The sequence below is a fragment of the Macrobrachium nipponense genome, chromosome 13 (genome assembly GCF_015104395.2).
Source record: "Macrobrachium nipponense isolate FS-2020 chromosome 13, ASM1510439v2, whole genome shotgun sequence".
Lineage (NCBI taxonomy): Eukaryota > Metazoa > Arthropoda > Malacostraca > Decapoda > Palaemonidae > Macrobrachium > Macrobrachium nipponense.
The window spans coordinates 77,336,279-77,362,477 of NC_087206.1; the positions used below are offsets into that span (position 1 = coordinate 77,336,279).

Genomic DNA, 26,199 nt, shown 5'->3' on the forward strand with positions numbered 1-26,199 from the left:
CAAGAGTTTAAAGTAATACTTATTCGGACGACTGTAATTAATCCCTAAGGGCCAGTAATAAACACGGCGAAATACACTGGACGCCCCAATCCCTAGTGGATGTCGTATTCGCGGTTACGTTTCTTGCAGGGTAATTCTAAAGAATAGTTCCCCACGGACTGCAAGGAACGTAACCGCGGATACGACATCCACTAGGGATTGGGGCGTCCAGTGTATTTCGCCGTGTTTAGTACTGGCCCCTGGGGGTTAATTATAGTCGTCCGAATAAATATTACTTTAAATTCTTGTTCAGTAAGTAAAATAACGTAGGAAAACGTCAATTGCCATAGTCTACTTTACCGCGGAATGAGTGCTTAGAATTACCAACGGTACAAAAGTCTCAGTAGTCAACGTCAAAATTTTCTCGAGGATAATTACTAATCAGTCTGTCTCGAGATGATACGAAAGGAGTCATTGAACCCTCCACAGATTAAGCGATGAAGTCCGTTGCAAGATCTTTACGATAACAGTTGCCGAGAGAGAGAGAGAGAGAGAGAGAGAGAGAGACATTGTCAACTGAAGCTTCCCGAATATTACCTCGAAGGCAGATAACGTCATCTTTACCAAGAGGAGACATCACGGAAAAATGAGGGCTGGTGTGGTGGTTATGTGACCGGGTGGTGTTGACGAAATTGGTGGTGGTTGTTTTTTGTTCTGCCGACTCAACGAGTTATATATATATATATATATATATATATATATATATATATATATATATATATATATATATATATATATATATATATACATATATATACATATACATATATATATAACTATATATATATATATATATATATATATATATATATATATTATATATATATGTACGGTGATGCTCAAATCTCATGCGACATGACTCCATAGGATTTCGTTCAAAATTCACTAACTGGCAACCTAGCATGCTCCATATTTATCCTCTATTTCAATGCGAAAACGCGAGTATCGCATACACTAAGGCCATAATATGTTTCATAAGAGTGAAATCTGTCATATATTTGAAAATTGTAAGAAAATGTCACGTGTAGCCAAATTTCAGAAAAACCCTTACGAAAATTTTTCAAAACTTTCGTTCACTCATTGCTGAAGCATTTGACCAAAACGAAGTCGCCATCAAACCTCAGTTCAAATGTTAAATAGATAAATAAAAAAAATTGTAACATTAATAATGCTTCCAAAGCAAACATAAAATTTGAAATAGTCTTATTTGATTGTCTTTACCCTCAACGCTGAGAAAATGTAAATATGTATATACAAAAGTAGAATGCGCCCACCGATATCAACGTGTGAGGGGAGCATGTGTGACGTATCAGTGTCGGTGCAACAACAACCACCTGGTATATAAGTAGGTCTACAATGAGTAGCGACCATTAAATTATCTTGAAAACATTTACTTTATTTGTTTAAGGATTTTCATATATAATTATTTGTTATCTTTCTTAATATTTCAAAACTGATAGCATACTAGCAAATATTCGCTTATTTGTCAAAGCCAAGATATTATTCCTAGGCTTAGGTGTTAGATTTCTTTACTTTACGCTTAACATTCACATCACTATATTAACAATTTCTGGCCAGAATGCAAATGAGGTTATTTACACATTCTTGCACTTCAAGTTACCTTATGAAAGAATAAATTATGCATCAAAAGTGAGCAGAAGGACTTTTAAGAAAATAATATTGTAAACCAGTTGAAAAACCAGTGTTCCATATGCCTTGATATTAATACTTATGATATTTCGATTATAGCCATCTTCTCCATATAACCAAAATCATCATCATCATCTTTTATTCTTCAAAGAACAGGTAATCTCACAAATAAAAACATTAGTAAAGATTACATCTCAGAAAGCTTAGATTATTTTTCTAGGCCTATAAATCATTTTGCAACATACAGGCCGCTTAAACACAGCCTGAAACTTCAACATTCAAAGAAAACTGGTTGTAATTCATATTCCTCAAAGAACAGGTGATCTTTACAAATAAATTCATGAGTAACATTACATCTCAGATGGCGATTATTTTGTAGGCCTATAAAACATTTTCCAACATACAGGCAGCTTAAACACAGCCGAAATCTTCAACATTCAAATAAAACTTGTTTTAATTCATATTCCTACATTGAAATTGTTGTTATGATTGTTGAGCTTATTAGGTCTACTGTCATAATGCTGCAGACATGGTTATGTTGACCAGTCCGAGGAGCATGTTAAGTGTGCTTTCATTGCTGGCACCGTTAACCTTATCACACCACACTTGAACTGAGCAACGTAAAGATAGAAAAAAAAATCAATTAAAATCACACAAATTAAGAATTATACCAATGCATAAAAGGGATCATATCTATTTTACCATAAAGAAAATAAGGCTAGCTGTTAATTCATAAACTTTTCGACATGAATGACATTACAAATGAAAAAAAGAAAAAAAATAGCACTACTTGGCAACATCACGTTGAGTCTGAGAATATGGACGATGCAAAAAGAATCATGTTGCATGAGATTTGAGCCCCACTGTATATATATATATATATATATATATATATATATATATATATATATATATATAAAATAAAAGGAGCCCATAAAAACTCCAAAATATAGAGAGAAAAAATACTATATTTCAGAGACGGCTGTCTCCCTCTCATCTACCGAAGAGGGAGACAGCAGTCTCTGAAATATAGTATTTTTCTCTCTATATTTTGGTGCTTGTATGGGCTCCTTTTATTAGATGGAATTCTGTTTAACAGAACATTTTTACCAGTCACACACACACACACACACACACACACACACACACACACACACATATATATATATATATATATATATATATATATATATATATATATATATATATATATATATATATTATACACACGTAACGTTACATCAGAAAAGAATCAAAATTTGTGTGGCCTGAATTCAAGACCATATCTGATTTAAAACATTTCACCAATCACAGGGACTTGAAAGCTGTTTTCATCTTAAGCAATGTCAATAACTATTTTGGCGACTCCATTTCGATCGATAAAGCCCATTACTTATTACTTATAGTTTGGCACAATCGAAGGGGACATACATATCATTACTTTGATTCTACCGCGGTTAGTCCGAGAAATAGTTCATATATCACGCTCCAGAGTAACATTTATGAAAATACAAAATCTTTAACCGATTTGAAGGCAATTATTAGAAAGACGTCCATATCCGCTGTTTACCTATCCTCTGATGAGCTTAATGAAAGATCAAAGTCGTATAATACTTAGATTAGTATTATTAATATTATTATTATATTCAGAAGACGAACCCTATCCATATAGAACGAGCCCACCAAAGGGGACACCGACTTGAATTCGAGAAACTACGAAAAATATCATAGGGTTGATTTGAAATAAGTAACTGGGGCTATCATTATTATTATTATTATTATTATTATTATTATTATTATTATTATTATTATTATTATTCAGAAGATGAACCCTATTCATATGGAACAAGCCCACCAAAGGGGACACCGACTTGAATTCAAGTAGCCTTCAAAAAAATATAACCGAGTTCGTTTGAAAGCAATAACAGAAATTAACAGGAACAAGGAAATAGAGGATACACGCCTCTGCACTTCTATTTACACATCTATTTACTTCCAAAGATGTTTACGAGAACGTTATTTTACTCTGAGTCATCCGACTTGGCGCCCCAGGTAAATGATATATCATTCTGCGCGCGCATGCGTGGGCGGTGGCTTTCAAACCGACGAAAACATCACCAGAGGAAGTTACGATTCGGGTGGTCTGCGAGGGCGGAATGTCAGCGTGGGCGAGGCCTAATAAATTGCTTTGCTTGAATGGTATCTCGTGAATGCTTGGTTGCTTAAGGCTGCTTAGACGCGAAAGCAGATAAAGGAACTTGAGGACAAAGTGTCATGTATTTACGAACGAATCTGAGACTTTCACAACATAGATAAATTTTCAATCTTCGGGTTTAAGAATTTACACTGACGAGAGAGAGAGAGAGAGAGAGAGAGAGAGAGAGAGAGAGAGAGAGAGAGAGAGAGAGAGAGAGACTTGTGATGCTCAAAGTTTATGAGAGCTATCTTTACGCATTACTTCCGTGATATAAATGAGTCTTCAATCTTCGGGTTAAGAATTTAACTGACGAGAGAGACAGAGAGAGAGAGAGAGTTACAAGGATTTGGTTGTTTCAAAGACTTTTGTTCGTCCATCCGAGGAGACATCGTGTGCTCACTTATCTCTAGGAGTAGGTTTTACTGTTCATTCACAGTTTCCTAATGAGAGAGAGAGAGGGAGAGAGAGAGAGAGAGAGAGAGAAGCAAAATTGCATAAAATGGTTCTGAGAAGAACTGAGTGACAGAGAGAGAGAGAGAGAGTGCCACTCGGTCTATAAAACGTTATCTGTGAGAGAATGGCTCACTGGATCGCCTTTGAAGTCATCTTAGGGGGTTCTAAGCATTGTCTTTGGATGCCGGGGAGAGATGCTTTTAAGATTTCTGTCGACGAGATAAAATACCAACAAAACGATAAGGGCGAACGAAAGGCTTCTTCTTTAGTAGCGAAGAGAGAAGAGAGAGAGAGAGAGAGAGAGAGAGAGAGAGAGCAGAATACAATAGCTAATATCAACATATTTTGAACCTGCAGTTTTACACTCGGTAGCCTACGGGCCAAAAGAAAAGTGGCTGATATCTGTTATAATAATAATAATAATAATAATAATAATAATAATAATAATAATAATAATAATAATAATAATAATAATAATAATAATAATAATAATAATTAATTATTATTATTATTATTATTATTATTATTATTATTATTATTATAGTACTACGGCTTTCTTCAGAGAGATATTAATCTCTCGAACCGGAGAATTCTAAGTGAGAAACAGCAGTCGAACGCTACCAAATCATGCGCCAAAGTCGAGGAGGAAAAAGAAGTAGAAAACTCAGTTCATTTTTCCCCTGTCTCGTGAGACAGGGGAACGTTACCGAGTCCTTCACCTCCTCCCCCCCAATGAGGGCGCCACCCCCCTAAACCAACCCCCATCCAAACAGCTCGGGAACAGATGTGAATGCCAGGGGATGTGAGGGTGATCTATTTTAATGGCAATGCCCCGTGGTTGAGAGAGAGAGAGGGGAGGGGGCATGTTCCCCTCACATCCTCACGTGGCGCCCCGCCCCCCAACCGCCCCCCTTCTCTCTCTCTCTCTCTCTCTCTCTTCCTCCCTCTCTCTCTCTCTCTCTCTCTCTCTCTCTCTTGTAAGATCGTACGAATGATAATGATTACATTCATTTTATATAGCTGCAAAAGTCTCTCTCTCTCTCTCTCTCTCTCTCTCTCTCTCTCTCTCCCTCTCTCTCATTAGAGTGTTCTGAATGATCCTTAATCTTATAAATATTACTTATTCACTCCGAAGAAAACATGCATACGTACGTACATATATACATACATACAGTACATACATACATACCTAAATGTGGTGTGAATGTAACTTTGTCAAATATACTAAATATATGTATATACAACACATGCATCAATAAATATTGATTAAAGGTGTACCACGCCTTACACATACACTCTCACACACACACACACACATACACACACGAACTAATGCACAGACGATGATAAAATTAAACATTTGAGACATATTGAAACAACCAGAAACTCAACTTGAAGATAAAAAAAAAGGCTAATTAACAATTGTCCTGAATACTTGCTGTTATCTGAACTCGTTCATAACAGAAATTGACATTACTGTTGGTCATAACCGATAAGGACCAAAGAAACCACTTAAAAGATTAGATCCACTAACTAAGAAGATTTTCTCTTTTTTTTTAAATCGTTATCTTTTGTCATTTCCAAAAAAACAAATAATAAAAAAATTAAAGTTCTTGGTTTAGAGTGCAAATTGAAATGTCACATTATTTTCATTTTTAAACATTTAAATCAGTTTCTTCCATCACGAATGGAGTTTTAACTTCAAATTATCTTTTGACAATAATTTACAGAAACGAGAAAAAAACCTCGGTCTAGATCGCAAAATGAAATGTCATATTATTGTAATTTTCTTTTCACTTGAATTGATATCTTCCATCACGGAGATCGACCACAAGCTGGTAGGATTTAAAAAGAAAATCATTATCTTTTGACAATTACAAAAACGAAAAAGAAAAAACCTTGGTCTAGATTGCAAAATGTCATAATTATCGTCTATTTCTGACTGACGGAGTTCGGCTTCCCGTACTGGGATTTTCGAATCAGCTTCGTATATATGGAGTGGATGGCTGGCGCGCCTGCGCCCCAGATCTCGGACATTTCTTCTTATCTCCCTCTTATCTCGTCACAATGATGACTTATGGTCAGTGTTGTTGAGAGATACTGGCTGGTGGTCGATGCTGCACATTTCACTCCCCACGAATTTGATGGAAACAATCTTAGAACCGTTTGTAGGTTTGTAGGTACAATCCCGTGTGAGTTGAGTGATGATTTCGTGATCGGTGGCAGCGTGCAGAATTCTGTGTTGAGAAGTACTAGAGAGTGTTGAAATTAGGCCTACAAGACGAATACAGAGAATTTACGTAAGTGCATTGGATGACTTATCTTCATTCCAAAAAGTTATTTTGAAGTCACAGTTAGAAAAAAAAAGGTGACAGAACTTTTCAGTGGTTTTCTAGTGACTGCCAATTAGCTTTGGCCAAAACTGTGGCACTGAAGCATTAGCGTAAAGAATCTACGGAAAGTGAAGAAGCAGACGTATTTATTCAGCAACTGCATGCGTTGATATTCTATTTTAACGTTCCCACAGGTCAGTTAGGTAATAGGTTGACGGCCATAAACAGCAAAAAGTTCGTGAGACGAGAAATGTTATAAAAAAAACGAGTGAATTACTTTACGAAACGGAAAACAACAACTTAATTACTGAAGTGACAACAACAACAACGAACACTTCGCGAAGTGTCTTACGAACTTAACGATGTTGATGTGACGAAACACGATTCGAAACCATCTAAAAAAAATAATTTTAAAATAAAAAGTTCGCATCGATTCGATCGTCCTCATAAAAGGGGAGAGAAGACCGACCCCTCCATCGGACTTCACGTCTCAAAATGAAGCCTTTCAAGGATTTACTGGTGAGAAGTTTACTGCTCTGGGCGTCCTTGGGCGTCCTACGGCCCTCGGGAGCCGTCCCGAAATCCGAATTCTTCAGATTCGGCGAAAGAGCCGGGGACAACAAGCTCTTGAATAAGGACGACTTCTCGACGACGGAGATCAGACTCCAGGTTCCTCTCATATTCTACGGCCAGATCTACGAGTCTTTGTTTGTGAGTATATTTATGTTCTGTCCTTCCTTATCTCTCGGACGTACATACCTGTGTAGCCTGTCCATGATTACGCGTACATACACACACATATAGATATATATATATATATATATAATATATATATATATATATATATATATATATATATGTATATATACATATATCCATACATCTTTAAATCAACGGTAGAAAGGTAAGCGAAACAGGGACTTAGAACAAGTACCTTCGTAGTATATTCTACATTTTCAGCGTGAACTTGAATAGATATAGATATATATGTATATATACATATAATAAATACATTAAATCCTTAAATCCACGGTAGAAAGGTAAGTGAAACAGGGACTTAGAACAAGTACTTTCGTAGTATATTCTACATTTTCAAGTTTACACTGAAAATGTAGAATATACTACGAAAGTACTTTTTCCAAGTCCGTTTCACTTACCCTTTTTTACCGTGGATTTACGGATATTCTCAAGTACGTGTTTCTTCGTGCTACATTGCATATGTATACATGACTATATAATATTCATAAGGACGTGGCTCATACGTTGCAACCAGATTCACAATAGACATAGAAAGAGGAGGAGCACCTGCTTGTTAGAATTGTTGACAAACATCTAGATTAGAGCTCCTGAGAAAGTCACGGAAGAAGTATGTTGCTCTTTGTCATATGTTTTGTGTAAAAGATGAAAGGGAGAACTTAGAAAAAAATATTGGCTTTTAAGTGAAACTCACTTAATATTATAATGTTACTCTAATGGATCTTTAACCAAAATTTTAAGCTCAAGGTTCACGACAAATTCATATCTTCTAACTTATAAAATGAATATGTTTTTGGGTGCAGAAGAGAACAAACTTACGTAAACAATAAAGCAGATTGCATTTTTAATATTAAAATTGTTGTGATTTTGTACAACGTTTCTTTCTCTTAATGATAACACCGACCTCACTATGAATGATTGTTTACAACTGATATACTTTATGGTGTATACATGCTTTAACAATGATTAGTGCAATGGTAGTGGTAATACGAAATCTGCTAGTGTAGAGAAACCTGAAAATTATCTGATAAAAAAAAGGGATATCGTTGTCTTTCAAAACCCTATATTAGAGGATTCTCCTGTAGCGATGGTGGGACAGGTCTTAAATAATGTACTTTGCTAAAGAAATCAGTCTAATAATTTTGAGTACATTGAATTTATCTCTCTCTCTCTCTCTCTCTCTCTCTCTCTCTCTCTCTCTCTCTCTCTCTCTCTCTCTCTTTCTGGTTTAGGCAATTTTCTATATAAAAAAAAATGTTTTCCTAGGGATTTGGAAATTGCATAATCTATACTTCATAATGAACGAATAATCATGATTATCTCTTCATAGAAAATGCTACCCTCAGAAGTCCATATAGTACCATACAAAAAGGGTCGGTAAAGGTTTTTTTTTATTTCGTATGGTGTTATCAAAAACTAATATCTTTTTTCGTCGACAGATATGATTGTAATCTTCAGCTCGTTACAATAAGCTATCATAAAACATTAATATTTATTTTAAAACATTAACGAATTGTCTAAACTTTTAAGAGCGCGCTACTGAAGAATCTTTCATTCTGAAATTCTCACATATTGGCATCTAATAAGGTCACTTGTATTAAGTTTACAAAAGTAATTTTGGGAGATTCACCTGTCTAGGATGATCGAGTCATACAGGCAAAACAGAAGACCAAAAATAATAATCACTAAGAATTTGACGATTGTGTTTCTCAGTATGTTTGGTATGCCGAATGATTTTGACGAAAAAATGCAAGCATATGTTTAACCCTTTATTCTCTAGACAGATTTTATTTAATTTTTTTTTCTGAAATGCGTTGATAAAATAGACGATATAGAACATGTAATCAGAATCTCACATATCTAACCTGAATCATCGATAGATTTTCGTGGCAACTTTGTAAAATACATAAGTATGTATGTATGTACACACACATACTATATATATATATATATATATATATATATATATATATATATATACATATACATAATATATATATATATATATATATATATATATATATATATATATATGATTATACCATATCACCACTAACATGGGAAAGGTGTGAAAAATGTAGTTTTTATATAATTTATTTTAATGTTTACTTAATACTCAGGAATGCATGTTTGTTTTAGGACACAACAATGTAACATTCAAAATAGTATTTTTTTTAATGTAGTCATATGGTAAAAAAATTGGCAGAATTCTAAACTTTCTATGTTGCAGTAGAACCGAATCTGTAGCCTTTAAAATCAGGTCAAAGTCACTATGTTGGGGTCATGCGGTCAGGCCACTAGAGATCACTCATAGGATATAATAATAATAATAATATAATAATAATAATAATAATAATAATAATAATAATAATAATAATAATAATAATAATAATGGAGAAAAATCCACAATGAAGTAAAGGACAATATATATATATATATATATATATATATATATTATATATATATATATATATATATATATATATACGACTAAAGCTTTCGAGAACCTGCTTAATCCCCTTATTATGAACAACAACAGCAATAATAATTGTAATAATAATAATAACCAGTAATTAGAAAGATAAGAGAAAATACTGTATAAACTGAATGCAGTTAATACAGCAATAACAAGCAACACTACATGTTTGAAAGAGGGTATACTACCAACAAATAATAATAATAATAATAATAATAATAATAATAATAATAATAATAATAATAATAATAATAATAAAGAGTGCATGGGAAGAAGGACTAATAAAAGTAGACGAAGACCCAGAAATATACAGAGACAGGAGAATGACAGACAGAACAGAGGACTGGCACAACAAACCAATGCACGGACAATACATGAGACAGACTAAAGAACTAGCCAGCGATGACACATGGCAATGGCTACAGAGAGGAGAGCTAAAGAAGGAAACTGAAGGAATGATAACGGCGGCACAAGATCAGGCCCTAAGAACCAGATATGTTCAAAGAACGATAGACGGCAATAACATCTCTCCCATATGTAGGAAGTGCAATATGAAAAATGAAACCATAAACCACATAGCAAGCGAATGCCCGGCACTTGCACAGAACCTGTACAAAAAGAGGCATGATTCAGTGGCAAAAGCCCTCCACTGGAGCCAGTGCAAGAAACATCAGTTACCTTGCAGTAATAAGTGGTACGAGCACCAACCTGAAGGAGTGATAGAAAACGATCAGGCAAAGATCCTCTGGGACTATGGTATCAGAACGGATAGGGTGATACGTGCAAATAGACCAGACGTGAAGTTGATTGACAAAGTCAAGAAGAAGGTATCACTCATTGATGTCGCAATACCATGGGACACCAGAGTTGAAGAGAAGTAAAGGGAAAAAATGGATAAGTATCAAGATCTGAAAATAGAAATAAGAAGGATATGGGATGTGCCAGTGGAAATCGTACCCATAATCATAGGAGCACTAGGCACGACCCCAAGATCCCTGAAAAGGAATCTAGAAAAACTAGAGGCTGAAGTAGCTCCAGGACTCATGCAGAAGAATGTGATCCTAGAAACGGCACACATAGTAAGAAAAGTGATGGACTCCTAAGGAGGCAGGATGCAACCTAGAACCCCACACTATAAATACCACCCAGTCGAATTGGAGGACTGTGATAGAGCAAAAGAAAAAAAAAAGTAGTAGTAGTAGTAGTTTCTGATACATCACTTGCCTCGAAAAGCTATTGAGAATTTCCTCGGTAGGAAAAAGGGGACCTGGGATCTATCGTGAATGTGAAACACCTCTGTTAAAGTACAACTTACGAAAAACTGACGAACAAGAGACCAAGGTCCTTACGAGAGACCATCCGTCGACAGTCCAATTCATACCTCTAATGAAATAAAACCTACCACCACGTACCACTCTGCCTAAAAGAGATAAATCACGCGGAAACTGAAGATACTGGAATGTGTTCTTGTGTATACATTTCCCGTGTCTGTGTTGTACTGACCTTTGCTGTATCTGATAACCAGGTTCTCCCAAATTGGCTGATCTGCCCCAGCCGTGGCGGTGACTCTACAATGTAGGCACAAAGGTTCCTTCTGCATTTTGGTTATAGTGGAGCAAATGGGAGTGAATGGGAATTTTATTAGTGTCGTTTTTGGTAACTTTGAATGTCTGTATTTCTACACGTACAGATATATTATATATATATATACTATATATATATATATATATATATAAATATATATATATATATATAATTATATATTATATAATATATATATATATATTATATATATATTAAATAATAGAAAGAGTATGGCCAGCAGAAGCTTCAGCATTTTTCCGTTAAAACTTTATTTCCATCCAAAGCCTACGTTTCGGGATACAAATCCCATCTTCAGGGCTAAAAACAGGGAAAAAGTTTTAGCCCTGAAGATGGGATTTGTATCCCAAAACGTAGGTTTTGGATATAAATAAGTTTTTAACGGAAAAATGCTGAAGTATATATATATATATATGTATATATATATATTATATAAATTATGATGTATGTATGTTATGTATGTATGTATTTATAAGTACATGGCATAGGACCAAAGTACTCTCGGACCTATGATGAGGTCATTCAGCGCTGGAAGGTGTAACAGGAGAAAAACCTCAATGCAGTTGCACTGTGAACTAATTGTTAAGAGAGAGTGGGGAGAAAGATGAAACAGAGAGTAACGGACGGAGGTGCAGTAAAAGGAATGAATGGGGTTGCATCCAGGGGCCGAAGGGACGCTGCAAAGAACCTCAAGTACTATCGCCTACAGTGCACCGCGTGGGAGCCTGTATAGCTGTGGAGCTGATTTCGTGTGTGAAGAACGGCTGTGTGGGTGGGTTGGTGGGAGAGAGTGAGAACGCAAGGCCCACCCTCACGAAATATTGGTAAAATTTTACCAATTTCGGGAAATTTCAAGACCATAGCAATTTGTAAACAGTGAGTTATGATCTCAGTGTTCAAAGAAGAGAGTGAGCAAGGACAAGGGTGATCCGTCCTCCAGCTTACTCGGGGCGAGTGCTAAAGTCTACGGTCAAATAGCAGGGTGTTACACCAACTAAAATTAAAATAAATACGCTATATTTTCTTAGAAATAATTTTTCTGTACTGTTGAACAGGGACATTATTTATTTTTAACATTTTCATTCCAATAAATAAACCATAAATATCCTATCATAAAACTCCTGTATCGTTAGCTCAACGCGATACACATTTTTTAGACCTTTTTTAGGCTTTTCCAAGGAACTTTCTTACCCTACCAACAACAACAACAACAACAACGTTGTTTGTAGGCTTACTCCCCGAGTAAGTAAAAAGAATGTAAGTAATAAAAACGGAAGGATGAATGTTACCAAAGAAATAAAAAATAAAATTATCTACAGAATTAAACAGAGAAAGATTAATGAACAATTGGACCTAAGAGCAAGTGATTTTCCACAGAGAGTTAGAGAGAGAGAGAGAGAGAGAGAGAGAGAGAGAGGAGAGAGAGAGAGAGAATCTTTGAAGTTCATAGTTATATTATGATATAATGAACTTAAAGCAAACGTAACAAGGTCAGGAATAATCCGGATATTTTTCAGTTCTAACCGGACAACCGTAGATAAGACTCGGTTTCCGGTGATATCGACCTTTAATCTTAGACCACTTGCCGGTTCTATATTGTTTAGATTCTTCGTTGTTGGTGCAATATACTTATTTTTTCTTTACTTCCATTCCCACTTAACTTATTCTTATTATCTCCGTAGGAGGGTAATGCTGTCAGTGGACCTAATGGGGTGCACTGTAGGCATTACTTAAGGTTCTATGCAGCGAGCCTTCGGCCCCTAGCTGCAACCACTTTCGTTCTTTTTACTGTACCTCCTTTCATATTCTATTTCTTCCATCTTACTTTCCTTAACCCTCTCCTAATACTCGATTCACAGTGCAACTGCTTTGAGGTTTTCCTCCTGTTACACCTTTCAGACCTTTTACGGTTAATTTCCATTTCAGCGCTGAATGGCCTCATTGTAGGTCCCAGTAGGCCTAAATTCTATATTCAACTCAGCTCGACTCATTCTTATTATGAAACCACCATTCTACTAACTGCTAAGTGTTTTATCGGAAATTTCAATTGATTCTCAGTCCCTTTCAATACAATTTCCAAGATGCAAAGATGCAATACATTACTACCACAATGTAATTCTCCTTCCATTTTCATCATTTACTTACATTTCTGGTGTCATTTTATTTGGTTTTCTGATATCTGTTTCTGTAATTCCCTTTACTTTCTGTTACGTCTAGTGAACACCATAATATTCTTTAGAAGCTTAAATTAAATCTCAAACCCATGTGCCTTCAAAACGTGCAAGGAATATTTATCACGATCGTAGTCATTGCTTCAGTAAATGTGGCGTTCATGTTGGATTAACTTTACTGTCTGCGCAAAAATCCAGATTAATTTTCCAAAATATTATCCTCTCGATGACTGGCTCACATTCTGAAGAAATAAACCGTCGTCACATTGACGTTAACTCTTATACCTTCCCTGATGGATCGAGTTACGGCACGCGAAGCTGTTTTCCGCGCGCTCTTGCGGCGGGGCGTCTGAACGCGTCCCAGGAAACGAGCGATCTTCTTCTCTGCCCACGCTGCAGGTGGGAAGGTCATGAAGCAATAAAACTAAACATTTAAGTGACCCACGGACAATTCGGCAATGGACAGCTCGGGCTGGAGCTCGGCTTTCTAGCAACCACAGTGTGTGTGTCAGTGTGTGTGTGTGTATGTGTGATAACTGTTCCCATATTGTGAGAAAGACAGTTAGATATTAAAACTTACTATAGTAGATTCACATCAGCCTTGCATATGATGTCCAGGCCAGTCCCTTACGATGCTCCTGATTGGCTGTTGATAAGCCAATCACAGGGCTGGAAACTCTGTCTCTCTCGAAAGTTCACATAGGTAGGATCTATGTTCCACCTCTCCTGAGGGCTACGTCTTTCCGAGAGACTGAGAGTTTCCAGCCCTATGATTGGCTTATCAACAGCCAATCAGGAGCGTCGTAAGGGACTGGCCTAGACATCGAATGCACGGGTGATGTGAATATACTATAGAAATATGATATTGATTGATTGACTGATTATGGCTACTAAAACTGACGTCACAACATCATCTTGGTCAGGGCCGTCCAACGCGATCCATGCCCGTGGGCCAAAAGTGGCCCGTTTGATTTTGAAAGTGGCCCGCGAGAGAAAAACAAGTAAATGAATATTCTCTTTTTTATATCATGAAAATTATATTTACCGCTTTTCCTGAATAAAAGAAATATTCTTTACAAAATAAACAACTACAAAGAAAAGATTCACTGGCGTCTGTTGTGTGTTACATCATATTTTCAAACGATGATTTATAGCTCATTATATAGAACGCTGCACTAGTAACTGGGCACCGTTTTAACCTTGTTTTAACATTCTTATTATGTAGTTATCCATATTTCATTAGAAATAGAGTGCCAAGATCATAGTTTCCTTCTCTTCTTTTTTTTCCCCATCGGAATTAGAATGATCTTATAGACAAAGGATATACAGGTCTTCATAACAATGTGTCACTGAAGTGTCTGGGAATGTGAACGCTAATGCGAATGTAAAGAGTATTTCAGATAAAATAAAAAACGAAAACTACAATGTCACAATATATGCAAGTGAGGAGGAGGAGGAGGAGGGTTATTCTAGCCGCGCGGTAGATTTGCAACGTAGATGTAAGTGTATTGCTTGACCCGTACAAGGACTGATACCTTTTCCCTTCATGTATCATAAGAAGTTTTTTTTTTTTTTTTTTGCTTCAGACGGCTTCCTTAATCCCTACCCCTTCAGAATCATTTTGACTGTGCCTACGCATTGACCTACGTATTCAGTGATCATTATATATACAGCAATTTTTCATCACTTCTGCATTTTGATTTTAAGTAAGTTCTACCATTGATGTTTAAGATTTTATAATTGGCCAGCTTTTAATTTTATTTTCGTTATTCTTAGCTGCGATCAGCAGCTCTTTCTGTGGTATCTCTACGTTTCTGTCGTAGAACCCCGTAACGAATTGAAATAGATCAAATTTGGTGTTCTCAGCTGGAAAAGCATTAGAATAAGGTCTAATATAGATAAGCTTTAAATTACTCAGGTTCACTAAATTTACCAAAATAGGAGATTGGGCGTGTACTTTATTTTCTTTTTACTTGATGGACAATTCTGAAGATATGATGAAGCAATGAGTGAATCAACAGAAAGCTGTATGTTGCTTATTACTGATGGCTATTACACATTTTTTTTTCATTAATCCCTGTAACTACATCAGATAAATGTAAAAAAAGTCTCAAGTTCCTTCATAGTGTTATGTTGAAAATTGGATTTTCCTTTGTGAAATGTATATCTGATATATTTGCCATTTGACAAATCGAATGGCAATAATGTTAAGGGTTGTTGCTATCGCAGACATTTTGAAACTGTACAATGGCATCGCCGTTGTTGATGGTCTTATAAGTATTATAATTCTCCCTCTGTTGAAGAGGTGAACATATTGGAATGCTTATTTTTTCATGCTTAGGGCACTGAGATGAACATGCAAGTATCCATATCTAGATCGATTAATGAATTATCTGAATGGAATTTGGCAAACAATAATTTTCAATTAACTTTTTATATAAAATGCTCAAAAATCTCTTTATAATTACAACAATCAACAATATACTGTATCACTGATTTGTTTCAAAATACAAGTATTTAATCTTTCTTCCTTCTCACTCGTTTATCCATTTTCTTTTTTAACAGTACTCTTTTATTGAGGGGAGATAAATAGTTGTGATTTCGTAAGTCTGGAACTTTATATATAGAATTAATAGGCACTCTTAGCATAATTTTTAAAAACAAACATTATCCTTTTAAATGAAGAAACTTATTAGAGAGAGAGAGAGAGAGAGAGAGAGAGAGAGAGAGAGAGAGAGAGAGAGAGAGAGAGAGAGAGAGAGAGAGATAAGTGATACTGGTTTGTTGCATTGATAAAGGAATATTTTTTCTTCAGGAAAGAATATGGATAAATAGATCGGTAGAATGAGAGAGAGAGAGAGAGAGAGAGAGAGAGAGAGAGAGAGAGAGAGAGAGAGAGAGAGAGAGAGAGAAAAAAAATGATTCGGAGGCAGATCCAAGCAGAAGTAATGCCCTACCAGAAAAAAGAGAAAAAAGTCGAGAAAGAAGTGAAACGGGAAATAAATCCTGAATGAAACAAGAGTTTTTAGTAGTTGATAAGAAAGGTAAACCCTTTTGTTTTTTTCGCAACAAATTTCTTACTGCAGGACTGCAGGGAAGAGATATAATATCAAACGACATTGTGATACCATTCACAGTGCACATTAAGATAAATATCCCCTTAATTCCGAGAAGAGAAAACATGAATTGGAACAGTTAAAAGTTGATATAAATATACAAAGATATGATCTCAGAAGGTTTCTGAGTGAAGACGAAATGGATCAAATTGCCACTCTTAACTGTGCATGGATCATTCATTGCAAGACGAAAGAAATGTTTTAGTGATGCAGAAATGGTTAAAGAAGTCCTCATTAGCGTGGCTGAATTGCTTGCTTTCGATTTTAATGAAAAAGAAAAGCAAAAGTTGACCCAAAGAATAATGATGAAGCCACTGAGCAGACAAACGGCAGCTAGAAGAATTGTAAATTTGTCTGAAAACATAAAACAACATCTTAAAACAGACTTGAACTCTTGCTTGGCATTTAGCCTAGCACTCGATGAATTAACAGACATGAGAGACACAGCACAACTTTGCATTTGGATAAGATACATAATTGATACATTTGTTGTCAGAGAAGAACTATTAGCTTTAACTCCACTGAAAGACCGCACTCGTGGCTGTGATGTTCTTGAGGCTGTTAAAAAAGAATGTACAAGGTTTGAATTGAACATGGAAAAATTGAGTTCAGTTGCCACAGATGGGCCACCCTCAATGAAAGGAAAAAAAGAAGGGTTTTGTTCTTTGTTGAAGGCAAATGAGGACATTGATGTACCGACCTTTCATTGTATCACTCACCAAGAAAGTTTATGTTGTGAAGTGTGTAAGTCAGGTGAATTACATCAAGTAATGCAAGAGGTTATCAAAATTGTGAATTTTCTCCGTACTCGTGCATTAAATCAACGGCAATTTATATGATAATTAGCACAAATTGAAACAGAATAAGGAGATTTAGTTTACTTTAAAGCTGTAAGATGGCTGAGTCGTGGTAATGTACTTAAGAGGTTTACTGCTTTGTTACCTGATATAAAGACCTTTCTTGAACTGAAGGAGTCGGAGAATCCAAACTTGGATGACCCACAGTGGCTCACACTATTATATTTTCTGACAGATTTAACAAGCCACATGAACTCATTGAATCTCAAGTTGCAAGGTAAGGCAAAAATGATAGCAGATTTGTTCAGAAAAATACAAATATTTAGGTGAAAACTGGATATGTGGATTAAGCAAATACAAGAGAGGGATTTAAATCACTTCCAACATTAAAGCTTCTTGAGCCTTATGATGTTATTGATTTTGCTGAATTACATGGTTATTTAGAAGAAGTTAGAATTCGGTTTAACAATAGGTTTGCTGACTTTGATCAGTATGAATTTTGCATTAGATTTTCACATTCACCATGTGGGTGGTTATAGTCATAGAGATGTGTGTAAATTGTCAGCTGTATGCAAAATCAATATACCTTTGTTTCAAGAAGAATTAATTGAAATGAAAATTAATTATGCCCACAAGATGTGAAATTCGATTTTTGGACACAAATATCCTGCTCACATGATTACCCACACATTTCTGATCATGTGTCAAAACTATTGTCAATGTTTGGTTCAACTTGGCTCTGTGAGAGCACATTTTCATTCATGAAGTTATTAAAGTCAACATTACGATCCCCAATTAGTAACGTCAATCTTGAGTCCGAATTAAGATGTGCTATCACTGATTTTCACCCTGAATTTTTTAAAATAATAAAGTCAAGCTATTATCAGCATTCCCACTAAATTTGCCTTTATTTGAATTAAATAAACTCTTGTTTGCCCTCTTTAAAATATATTTCTTTGAATTCCTCTGAAATCATTATTCAATGATTTTAGGAAATCATTATAAAGCCAATCCAACCCAACAACTTATTCATACGATTCTTGCATTTCTTTTCAGTGACTTTTGACATAATTCATTTTCGCTTACTCGGGGAGTAAGCATACAAACTACTTTGTTGTTGCTGTTCTGGTTGGGGGGCATAAGAAAGGTCTATGGAAAAGCATTAAAAAGCTCTGAAAAAAGGTGTTTTGCGATGAGTTAAAGATTCAGGATTTTAAGGGTAGGATATTTATGATTTATGTATCAGAATGAAAATGTAAAAAATAAACAACGTGCTTGTTAAACTGTACAGAGTAATTACTGCTAGTAAAATATAGCGTATTCATTTTAATTTTCGTTGGTGAAACAATGTGCTAGTTGACCATTAGATTTTGGCCGTTAGTTAAAAACGTTTGAATATATTGCAAGAACCAACAGGAAGCAAAGGAACAAACTAGTACTTAGAGTATTAAAGTAGATTTAACTTAAGACATTATCAGGGTACCAAAAAAAGCAAATCTTAGTTTAACCAGACCACTGAGCTGATTAACAGCGTCCTAGGGCTGGCCCGAAGGATTAGATAATTTTACGTGGCTAGGAACCAATTGGTTACATAGCAACGGGACCTACAGCTCATTGTGGGATCCGAACCACAATATATCGAGAAATGAATTTCTAATCACCAGAAATAAATCCCTCTGATTCCTTGTTTGCAGAGCGGGGAAGCGAACTCGGACTACCAAATCGGTAGGCGAGCACGTAACCCACTCGTCCAACAAGGAACTCTTTGGTGTTGTAAGGTCTACTCATCTATACATTTCATTGGGTCGTCCTATACTTTTATCAAAAACCTATGACTTTATAAAAGCAAAAAATAAGAAATAAGTCTTTCTTCTGGGCACATATATATTTGCATTGTCCTTTACTTTTATCAAAAAACCTATGACATTATAAAAGTAAAAAAGAAAAAAACAAGTCTTTTTCCAGTGGTACTTCATTCATTAATTAACTATTTTTGTTTTTGTTTCAGGTGAACATCAACGGTTTCGTTTCCTTCCTGACAGAAATTCCAAACTTCTTCAATGTGCAATTTCCTCTGGAATATCCGATAATCGCGCCTTTTTATTCCGACGTCGATATCACAAGGGCGGGGAATATCTGGTACAGGTAAGGTTGTACTTCCTCAGTTTAACCATTACATTCCTTTCTTTCACAATCTGTAATATATATTTTAATATATTCGTTTCTTAAAAAAAATGATCGAAGAAGTGTACAAGAACACTCCTCTTGTGAAAGTTTTTCATTCACATTCTGAAAAACAATTTTTTCTCTCCAAAATTTTGCACAGAAGTGTACAAGAATATGTTTGATAGTTAAAGTTTAATTGGACATTTTTTTGTTGAGAGAAATATAAGACAAGCTCAGTTTCTTTTAATCAAGTTTGAAAAAATGGTTTTACTCTATACATCCACATGAAGTCATGCTGCCTTTTATGAATTGAAAATTTATGTATATATATATATATATATATATATATATATATATATATATATATATATATATATATATAGTATATATAGTATGTATTTATGATATATATGCATGTATAAGTGTCTGTGTTTAAAAAATAGGAGCAGACATTAAAGGGAACGAATTTTCTATTTTTCTTCTTTTGCTGTGTCTCATTCCATAACCTCTCTCATCCAGAGAAACCTCTGATCCTCGGACGGTCACGAGGGCGAAGAACGAATTAAAAAAGTACTTTGGAGTGGCAGAAGGCTTCAACCCAGAGGGCATCTTCATCGTGACCTGGGACGGAGTTGGGGCATTCAGCCAACGAGCAGACAGGGTAGGTTCAAAATCATCTCCGGACACTTTTAGTGGAAGGTGGCTGGCCACTAAGTGGTCAGCCACTTAGTGGCCAGCTGATAATGTTAGCTTGCACTACAGTTGTGTAGCCAAGAAATAGTAGACCTGGTAGTCACTCTGTGTCCACTCTTTTAGCCTCTAAGATAAAAAATGGAACACATATGTTTGTATGAAAGACCGCAGACTAGCCACCAAATGTTGACGGCACTGTACAAGCTGATACTATTAGCTGGCCACGAAGTAGCTGACCACTTACTGGCTAGCCATCTTTCAATAAAAGTGCCCCGTGTGCAGGCAGCCTTAGTGTCAAACACTTTTAGTGGCTCATCTGCAGTCTTCTGTACAAGCATGAGTGTTCAATTCATTTTATTTTAGTGGTCGGACACTAAAAGTGTCCCATGTGCGGGTAGCCTTACCTTACAGACCTTACAGACCTTACATCTTGTCCGGGTTGCCCCAGGTCCCTCAGTGTGAGGTACCTCTAATGTCTACCTGAGAGTAATCTGACATTAGGAAATAAAATGCTACTCTTGAGAGCCTAAGCCAGTGCCAGTATGATCTATTAGCAACAACACTTTCGGACTAGTAGTGAGTTGTAGTGAGTAGTAAATGCTTGCTCTTGGTGAAAATGATGGGTTTTGCCATTTTCAAGCCTTGAATTGTGATTCACAATACATAATGTTGCAAATAAATGAAGGCTGTTAATGCTCTGCGTGTTCTTGCTTATGCTTTAACAGTTACGACAAAGAGAAATAATAAACAAACCTTACAGGTGCTGAAGAAGAATAAAAAGACAGCAAAGGTCATGTGAGCGAGTTTCTTAGGTCTAGAAGTAAAGACGACCATAGTACATAGGAAATACAAGAACCGTTGGCTAAAAGATCGGTTAAAGGACGAAAATCACTTAAAAATGGTAGCTACACTGATCTCTAACCCCAAAGCACTGCAGTACTAGATCTCACAGCTGATAAGAAAGAATATAGGTCTAGTGATGATACGTCTTATGTACCCAGTAAGAAGCTGCGGTGTCCTGACAGATGTCACGTTTTAACGGTGCTTTCAATGACGCAGTTTTGGACCCGGGAAGGACAAATGTACTGGAGATTTTCCACACCAGAATTCGAAGGCTACCACCGGTTAAAGGATTATAATTCAACCTGCACATTTTGCCAAGGCCTGTGCATAACGAGGAGAAGCAGATCAAATATGCGAAAATAAAAGGAAACATAAAGAAAAAATGCATAGGATCATTAATAAAAATTATATGTGAAAATTCTGCCTTTCGAGTATTCTGTTGGTGAGAAGGAAAATGATTGAAATACGATGACGTAATTATGACTCAAAATATGATCGATGTAATATGGAAAACAGAAAAGAACATTAAGGGATATACGACAAGGAAGTTATTTAATAAATGGCAATACTAACAAATTGTGGAAACTCACAGACTTAAGAATGAACTGAATCAATGAATTGGAAAACAAGCTGCAACTACCACTTAAACGGTACCAGCGATTTGGACCAGACGTGCCCCAAAAAAAAAAAAAAAGGAGGACCCCCCCCCCCCACTCCCACCGCCAAAAAAAAATGAACCTAAACGATGATGATGAATGAAGATGATAAAAACCTGAATGGCGCCCGATAGTCGCATTTCCAATACCCAGGAGAGCTGGGCATTGGCCCGTAGTCTAGTGCCCACGCACAGAAAAACAGCCTCAGAGGAATACTCAACAAGTATCTTATCGGGCAAGCGATAATCCAACTAAACGAAATTATTTTAAGTTAAATCCTTGACGTATTGGTCCGGGAAGTAGATGATGCTTATCTGGAGCTGTATCAACTGCTGATAAGGGCAGGAGCTGCCTCCTTGTCCCTCACACCAGCAGCAGCAGTCACTGGGTGACATTTTCTGAAAGAGATTCCCAGGGCTTTTAGGAAGACTGTCCATCCACTCGTACCGCTCATTGAATCTTTGTATTGATTATGGCTGCTTTTCAGAGAACACTCACGAATAACAGAAATACACAGCTTGACTGTATGTTGTAGGAACTTTTACGTCGACCTGTTCTGACGCCTAGGATGCTCTAGACTTGACTTTGTACTTGGCACGAAGCAGAAAAAGAAGCAAAGAAAAAGATAAGAAATGTATCCGGAAGAGCCCCTTGCACAGAGGAACGCAGCAATGAGACAATAATAGAGATGCCAGTGAAGTGTTCTCCCACGACTGAATATCTTGAAAGACCTGGAAGGGACTTCCTGATATCAATGAGTCAAGTCTTGTCAAATCATGACGAGAATTTTCAAGAACTTCGCTTCAGATCAAAGCATTTATTGAGCAATTGACAAGCAAGAGTGGAAAATTTCAACATTCCTTTTTCTTATGATGTTTTACAGATACTTTTGTAAACATTAGGAAGTGAAAAATGAATGTAATAAGCACACTTGTCGTTCTGTAAGAAAAAATCAAAATCACCTGTCATAGCTTGAAGAGGAAACCAGCTGGTCTTGAAACTGTAGTGAATGTTAACGATTTTAGTATATTTCCAAAACACAACGGGATTTTAATTTAAAACGCAAACAAATTTCTTGCAGAGTTTCTGATATGGTTTTCAGATAACCCAGTTGCTATTACTGTCGTCTAAAAGGCTGCAAATACCCACAACTATATTGTGAGTTAGCCTACAGTTATGTATGAGGGTCCATCCAAAGCCTTTTATCATTATCCTACGAAAAATACTCGAAACAAACGAATGCAAACCAATCCTCGATGACAATTTAAACAAAATCAATTTGACAGGGCACGAATAATCCGTTGGAATTCCTTTTATCACTGCGTTTTTTTCTCATTAGGAATACCTTTATGCACCCAATGTTCTCCCTACGTGTTCAGAATTTTTAGTAACAACGTTTCGAGGCGTCACCGGTCCTTTGCAAATCCTCCTTTAAATGTCAATGAATTCATTATGATAATCATGTCAATCAGTGTCATCTAAAGTTATGTCTTCTAGTAGTCCTTCTCAGTATTATTTTGACAAGATAGCTTCGTAAGAAGACAAATAATGTTATCAGCAACAGAACTTCAAACGATGAGTACATTGACAACAATGACATTGCTATTGAACTAAAACAACGAAAAACTGCTTCCTCTGCAGCACTTGTGATCCATTCCTTATTTATCATTCGTTCCCATTAAATTTGATCTAGGCGCTTGGTCGAAATGTTTGTTCCTTCCTGAACCTCCAGTCACCTCTGATCCTCAGCTTCTTACCCATGAAAGTGGAAATAAATGCTAAAAAAAAATTGTTTTTGGTTGACACTCACGATTGTCAACTGCAGTTCATCTATTCACCGGTCACATAAGTGCACCAGGCAACCGTCGCTCTTTTTGGACAATGGGGGCCTAATTTCATTAACATATGACATATCCGTGTTTGCCGGCTTACCACAATTATCTATGATTCAGAAAGCGGCGGACAACGGACCGACCGAAACTCTATAGCGCTGATTTCAGCTGGCCTCATTTCGTCTTCGAAACAACAGCAAAGCCGATAGTCTTTGAGATAAGAGAGCCGCCTGAGAGGTACTGAGGACAAGTGTTTATGCGAGATATTTCCTGATATCGGCGGCCTCATTTTGGGTTAGAGTCTATAATTGTCCATTTGCTTGGGAGTCTAAGTTTGTGGGAGATTTTTTTTTCTTATTTGAATAGTCTTTCAGTTATGCTTAACTATCACAATGTTATAGATTCATGCGTCAGTACTCTTGATAAAAGTACCTTAAGTGAATGTAGGAATCTAAACTGTTGGGGAAGTATAATTAACCTCTTGTTTCCCGAAGATTAGAAGACTGAAACCTATTAGACAAAGTTTAGGTGTCAAGAAAAGGTTCGTGTTTACAAGTTTCAAGGCACAAATAAAAGTCTGGAAAGGTAAGACATTATTAAACGTATAAATCGCATTAGACATTACAATTTCATGATGGTTGTCTTACTGATTCCTTGTCATATTGCGTAGAGACGTCATTATTTGTAACTTTCTTTCACTGATACATTTATTGTAAACCAAAATAGGAATGTTTTTAATGAAATTTAACCATTTTACTCTGGAAAATAAAATTTGCGCAAAGAAGGTAAAACTGTTCTTAAAGTTTCTTGTTGAATGCCAACGCTGATACATAACTGTCAACCTTAAGCTTCAGCCCAAATGTCTTATCCAAAAATTGCTTCATGAGAGTTCATCTGTAAAATTCTTTACATGCTGAAGTGATTAACATAGCCAGTCAGTGCCACACATAGTTTGTGACCTAAAAAACATTACTTTTCTTCTATTGTAACTGTAACCACTTTCACATGTGGTACATGACCTTCCATTATGGCTGGCTAATTCTGAGTTTCTTCTGCCCACAACAGCTAAACACATACCAGCTGATTCTTGCCACAGATGGCAAGGAATCCTACGCCATATTCAAATATGCTGACGGCGGTATCCAGTGGCTGCAGAGTGATGGCAAGGACCCCAACATGGCAGACGCGAGAGGCCAGGCAGGTCTCATATCAGGGGATGGACGACACCTCACCCTGAAGGGATCTGGTACAGACCAAGTTAGAAGTCTAGACAAGTGAGTAATAATTGACTGCCATGGGTATGCTCATTTTAGTCAAAAGCAAATGGTCCATTCTTCAGGAAGGATTTCCATCTGATCTTAAATGGTCAGTAAACTTCCAGCATCTGAAGAGGGGTAGGTGCACTGGTGGTATTACTAAAGGGTGTTTGAAGCATCCCTTCAGCCGCTAGCTGCACCCACTTTTAAACCTTTTTCCTTACCCCCATTCCTGTCTTCAATCTTGCTGCCAGTCCAACCTTTCCAACCGCTGCTTCTCAGCGCAGCTGTACCGTTTTGCCGAAGTTCCACTTTCAGATCTTTGTTTTTCTTCATCTATAGTAAAGAAACGATGTCTCACCATGAGGTTTTTGTTTCAGTACAGAGGAAATGTTACACAATACTGAAATTGAAAAAGGATAGTACTAGAAGAGTTCTTAGGAACTCTAAAAAACGTAACATACCCTAGCAAGTAATCTTGCACTGGTAAAACTTTATAAAAATCTTGACACCAACAGATGGAGCAACACTGGCGTTCCAGGACTGTGGGTCTACCGCATAGGCCAGATCGCTCTAGATGAAAACGTACAGGAACCCGACCTGGTCAGTGAGGATAAGGCGGAAGAAAGCTGCGCTTCTTCAGGGTCAGTCTGCCATTCCAACGCGATCTGCAAAGACTACGATCGTGGTTTCTGCTGTTCTTGCCAGGATGGTTACTTCGGCAATGGCATCAACTGCCTAAAGAAAGGTAAGAGAATAACCAGGTTACGAAATGGGTAGGAGGGCAAACGGGTAGAAAGTTAGACAAAGAACCAGGAGATGGTTTCTGACAGGAAGTAAATGGGTCAAAAGTTATTTTTATACCTTGGAAGATAAAGAAGCCAATTATTACTGTTTTTGTTATCAAAATAAGTTCTTCATACACAAAACTAGTCCTTGCTTTTCTGAACAGAAACCAAGAAAAGAAGACAAATGAAAATGCAAAGTATGTTATTTTTTTGGTAAAGATAATATAAACACTGTACCTTGGTAGTGAATAGGTCACACACACACACACACATAGATTTCCAGACATTGTTATCATCTTCATGATTACTGGATAAAGGTGTCAAGTTATGCGTGCAACTGAACTTGAATGTAAATAATTTTGATGTACTGAAGGA

The 26,199-nt window shown here is 36.4% G+C and overlaps 1 protein-coding gene across 7 annotated transcripts in view; it reads left to right on the top strand.

Moving 5' to 3' along the window:
- The window catches only part of LOC135225870 (nidogen-like), a 65,871-nt gene that overhangs the window by 1,253 nt on the left and 38,419 nt on the right, over positions 1–26,199 (top strand). For 2 of the 7 annotated variants that reach the window (XM_064265420.1, XM_064265422.1), the window contains exons 2-6: positions 6,867–7,383; positions 19,599–19,735; positions 20,276–20,417; positions 24,846–25,054; positions 25,555–25,784. In XM_064265420.1, coding sequence (XP_064121490.1) covers positions 7,168–7,383; positions 19,599–19,735; positions 20,276–20,417; positions 24,846–25,054; positions 25,555–25,784 — 934 coding nt within the window. In that variant the 5' untranslated portion in view covers positions 6,867–7,167. Of the gene's footprint in view, positions 1–6,424; positions 7,384–19,598; positions 19,736–20,275; positions 20,418–24,845; positions 25,055–25,554; positions 25,785–26,199 lie in introns of those variants that run through there. The other 5 variants (XM_064265419.1, XM_064265425.1, XM_064265421.1 and 2 more) reach the window with 4 other exon arrangements.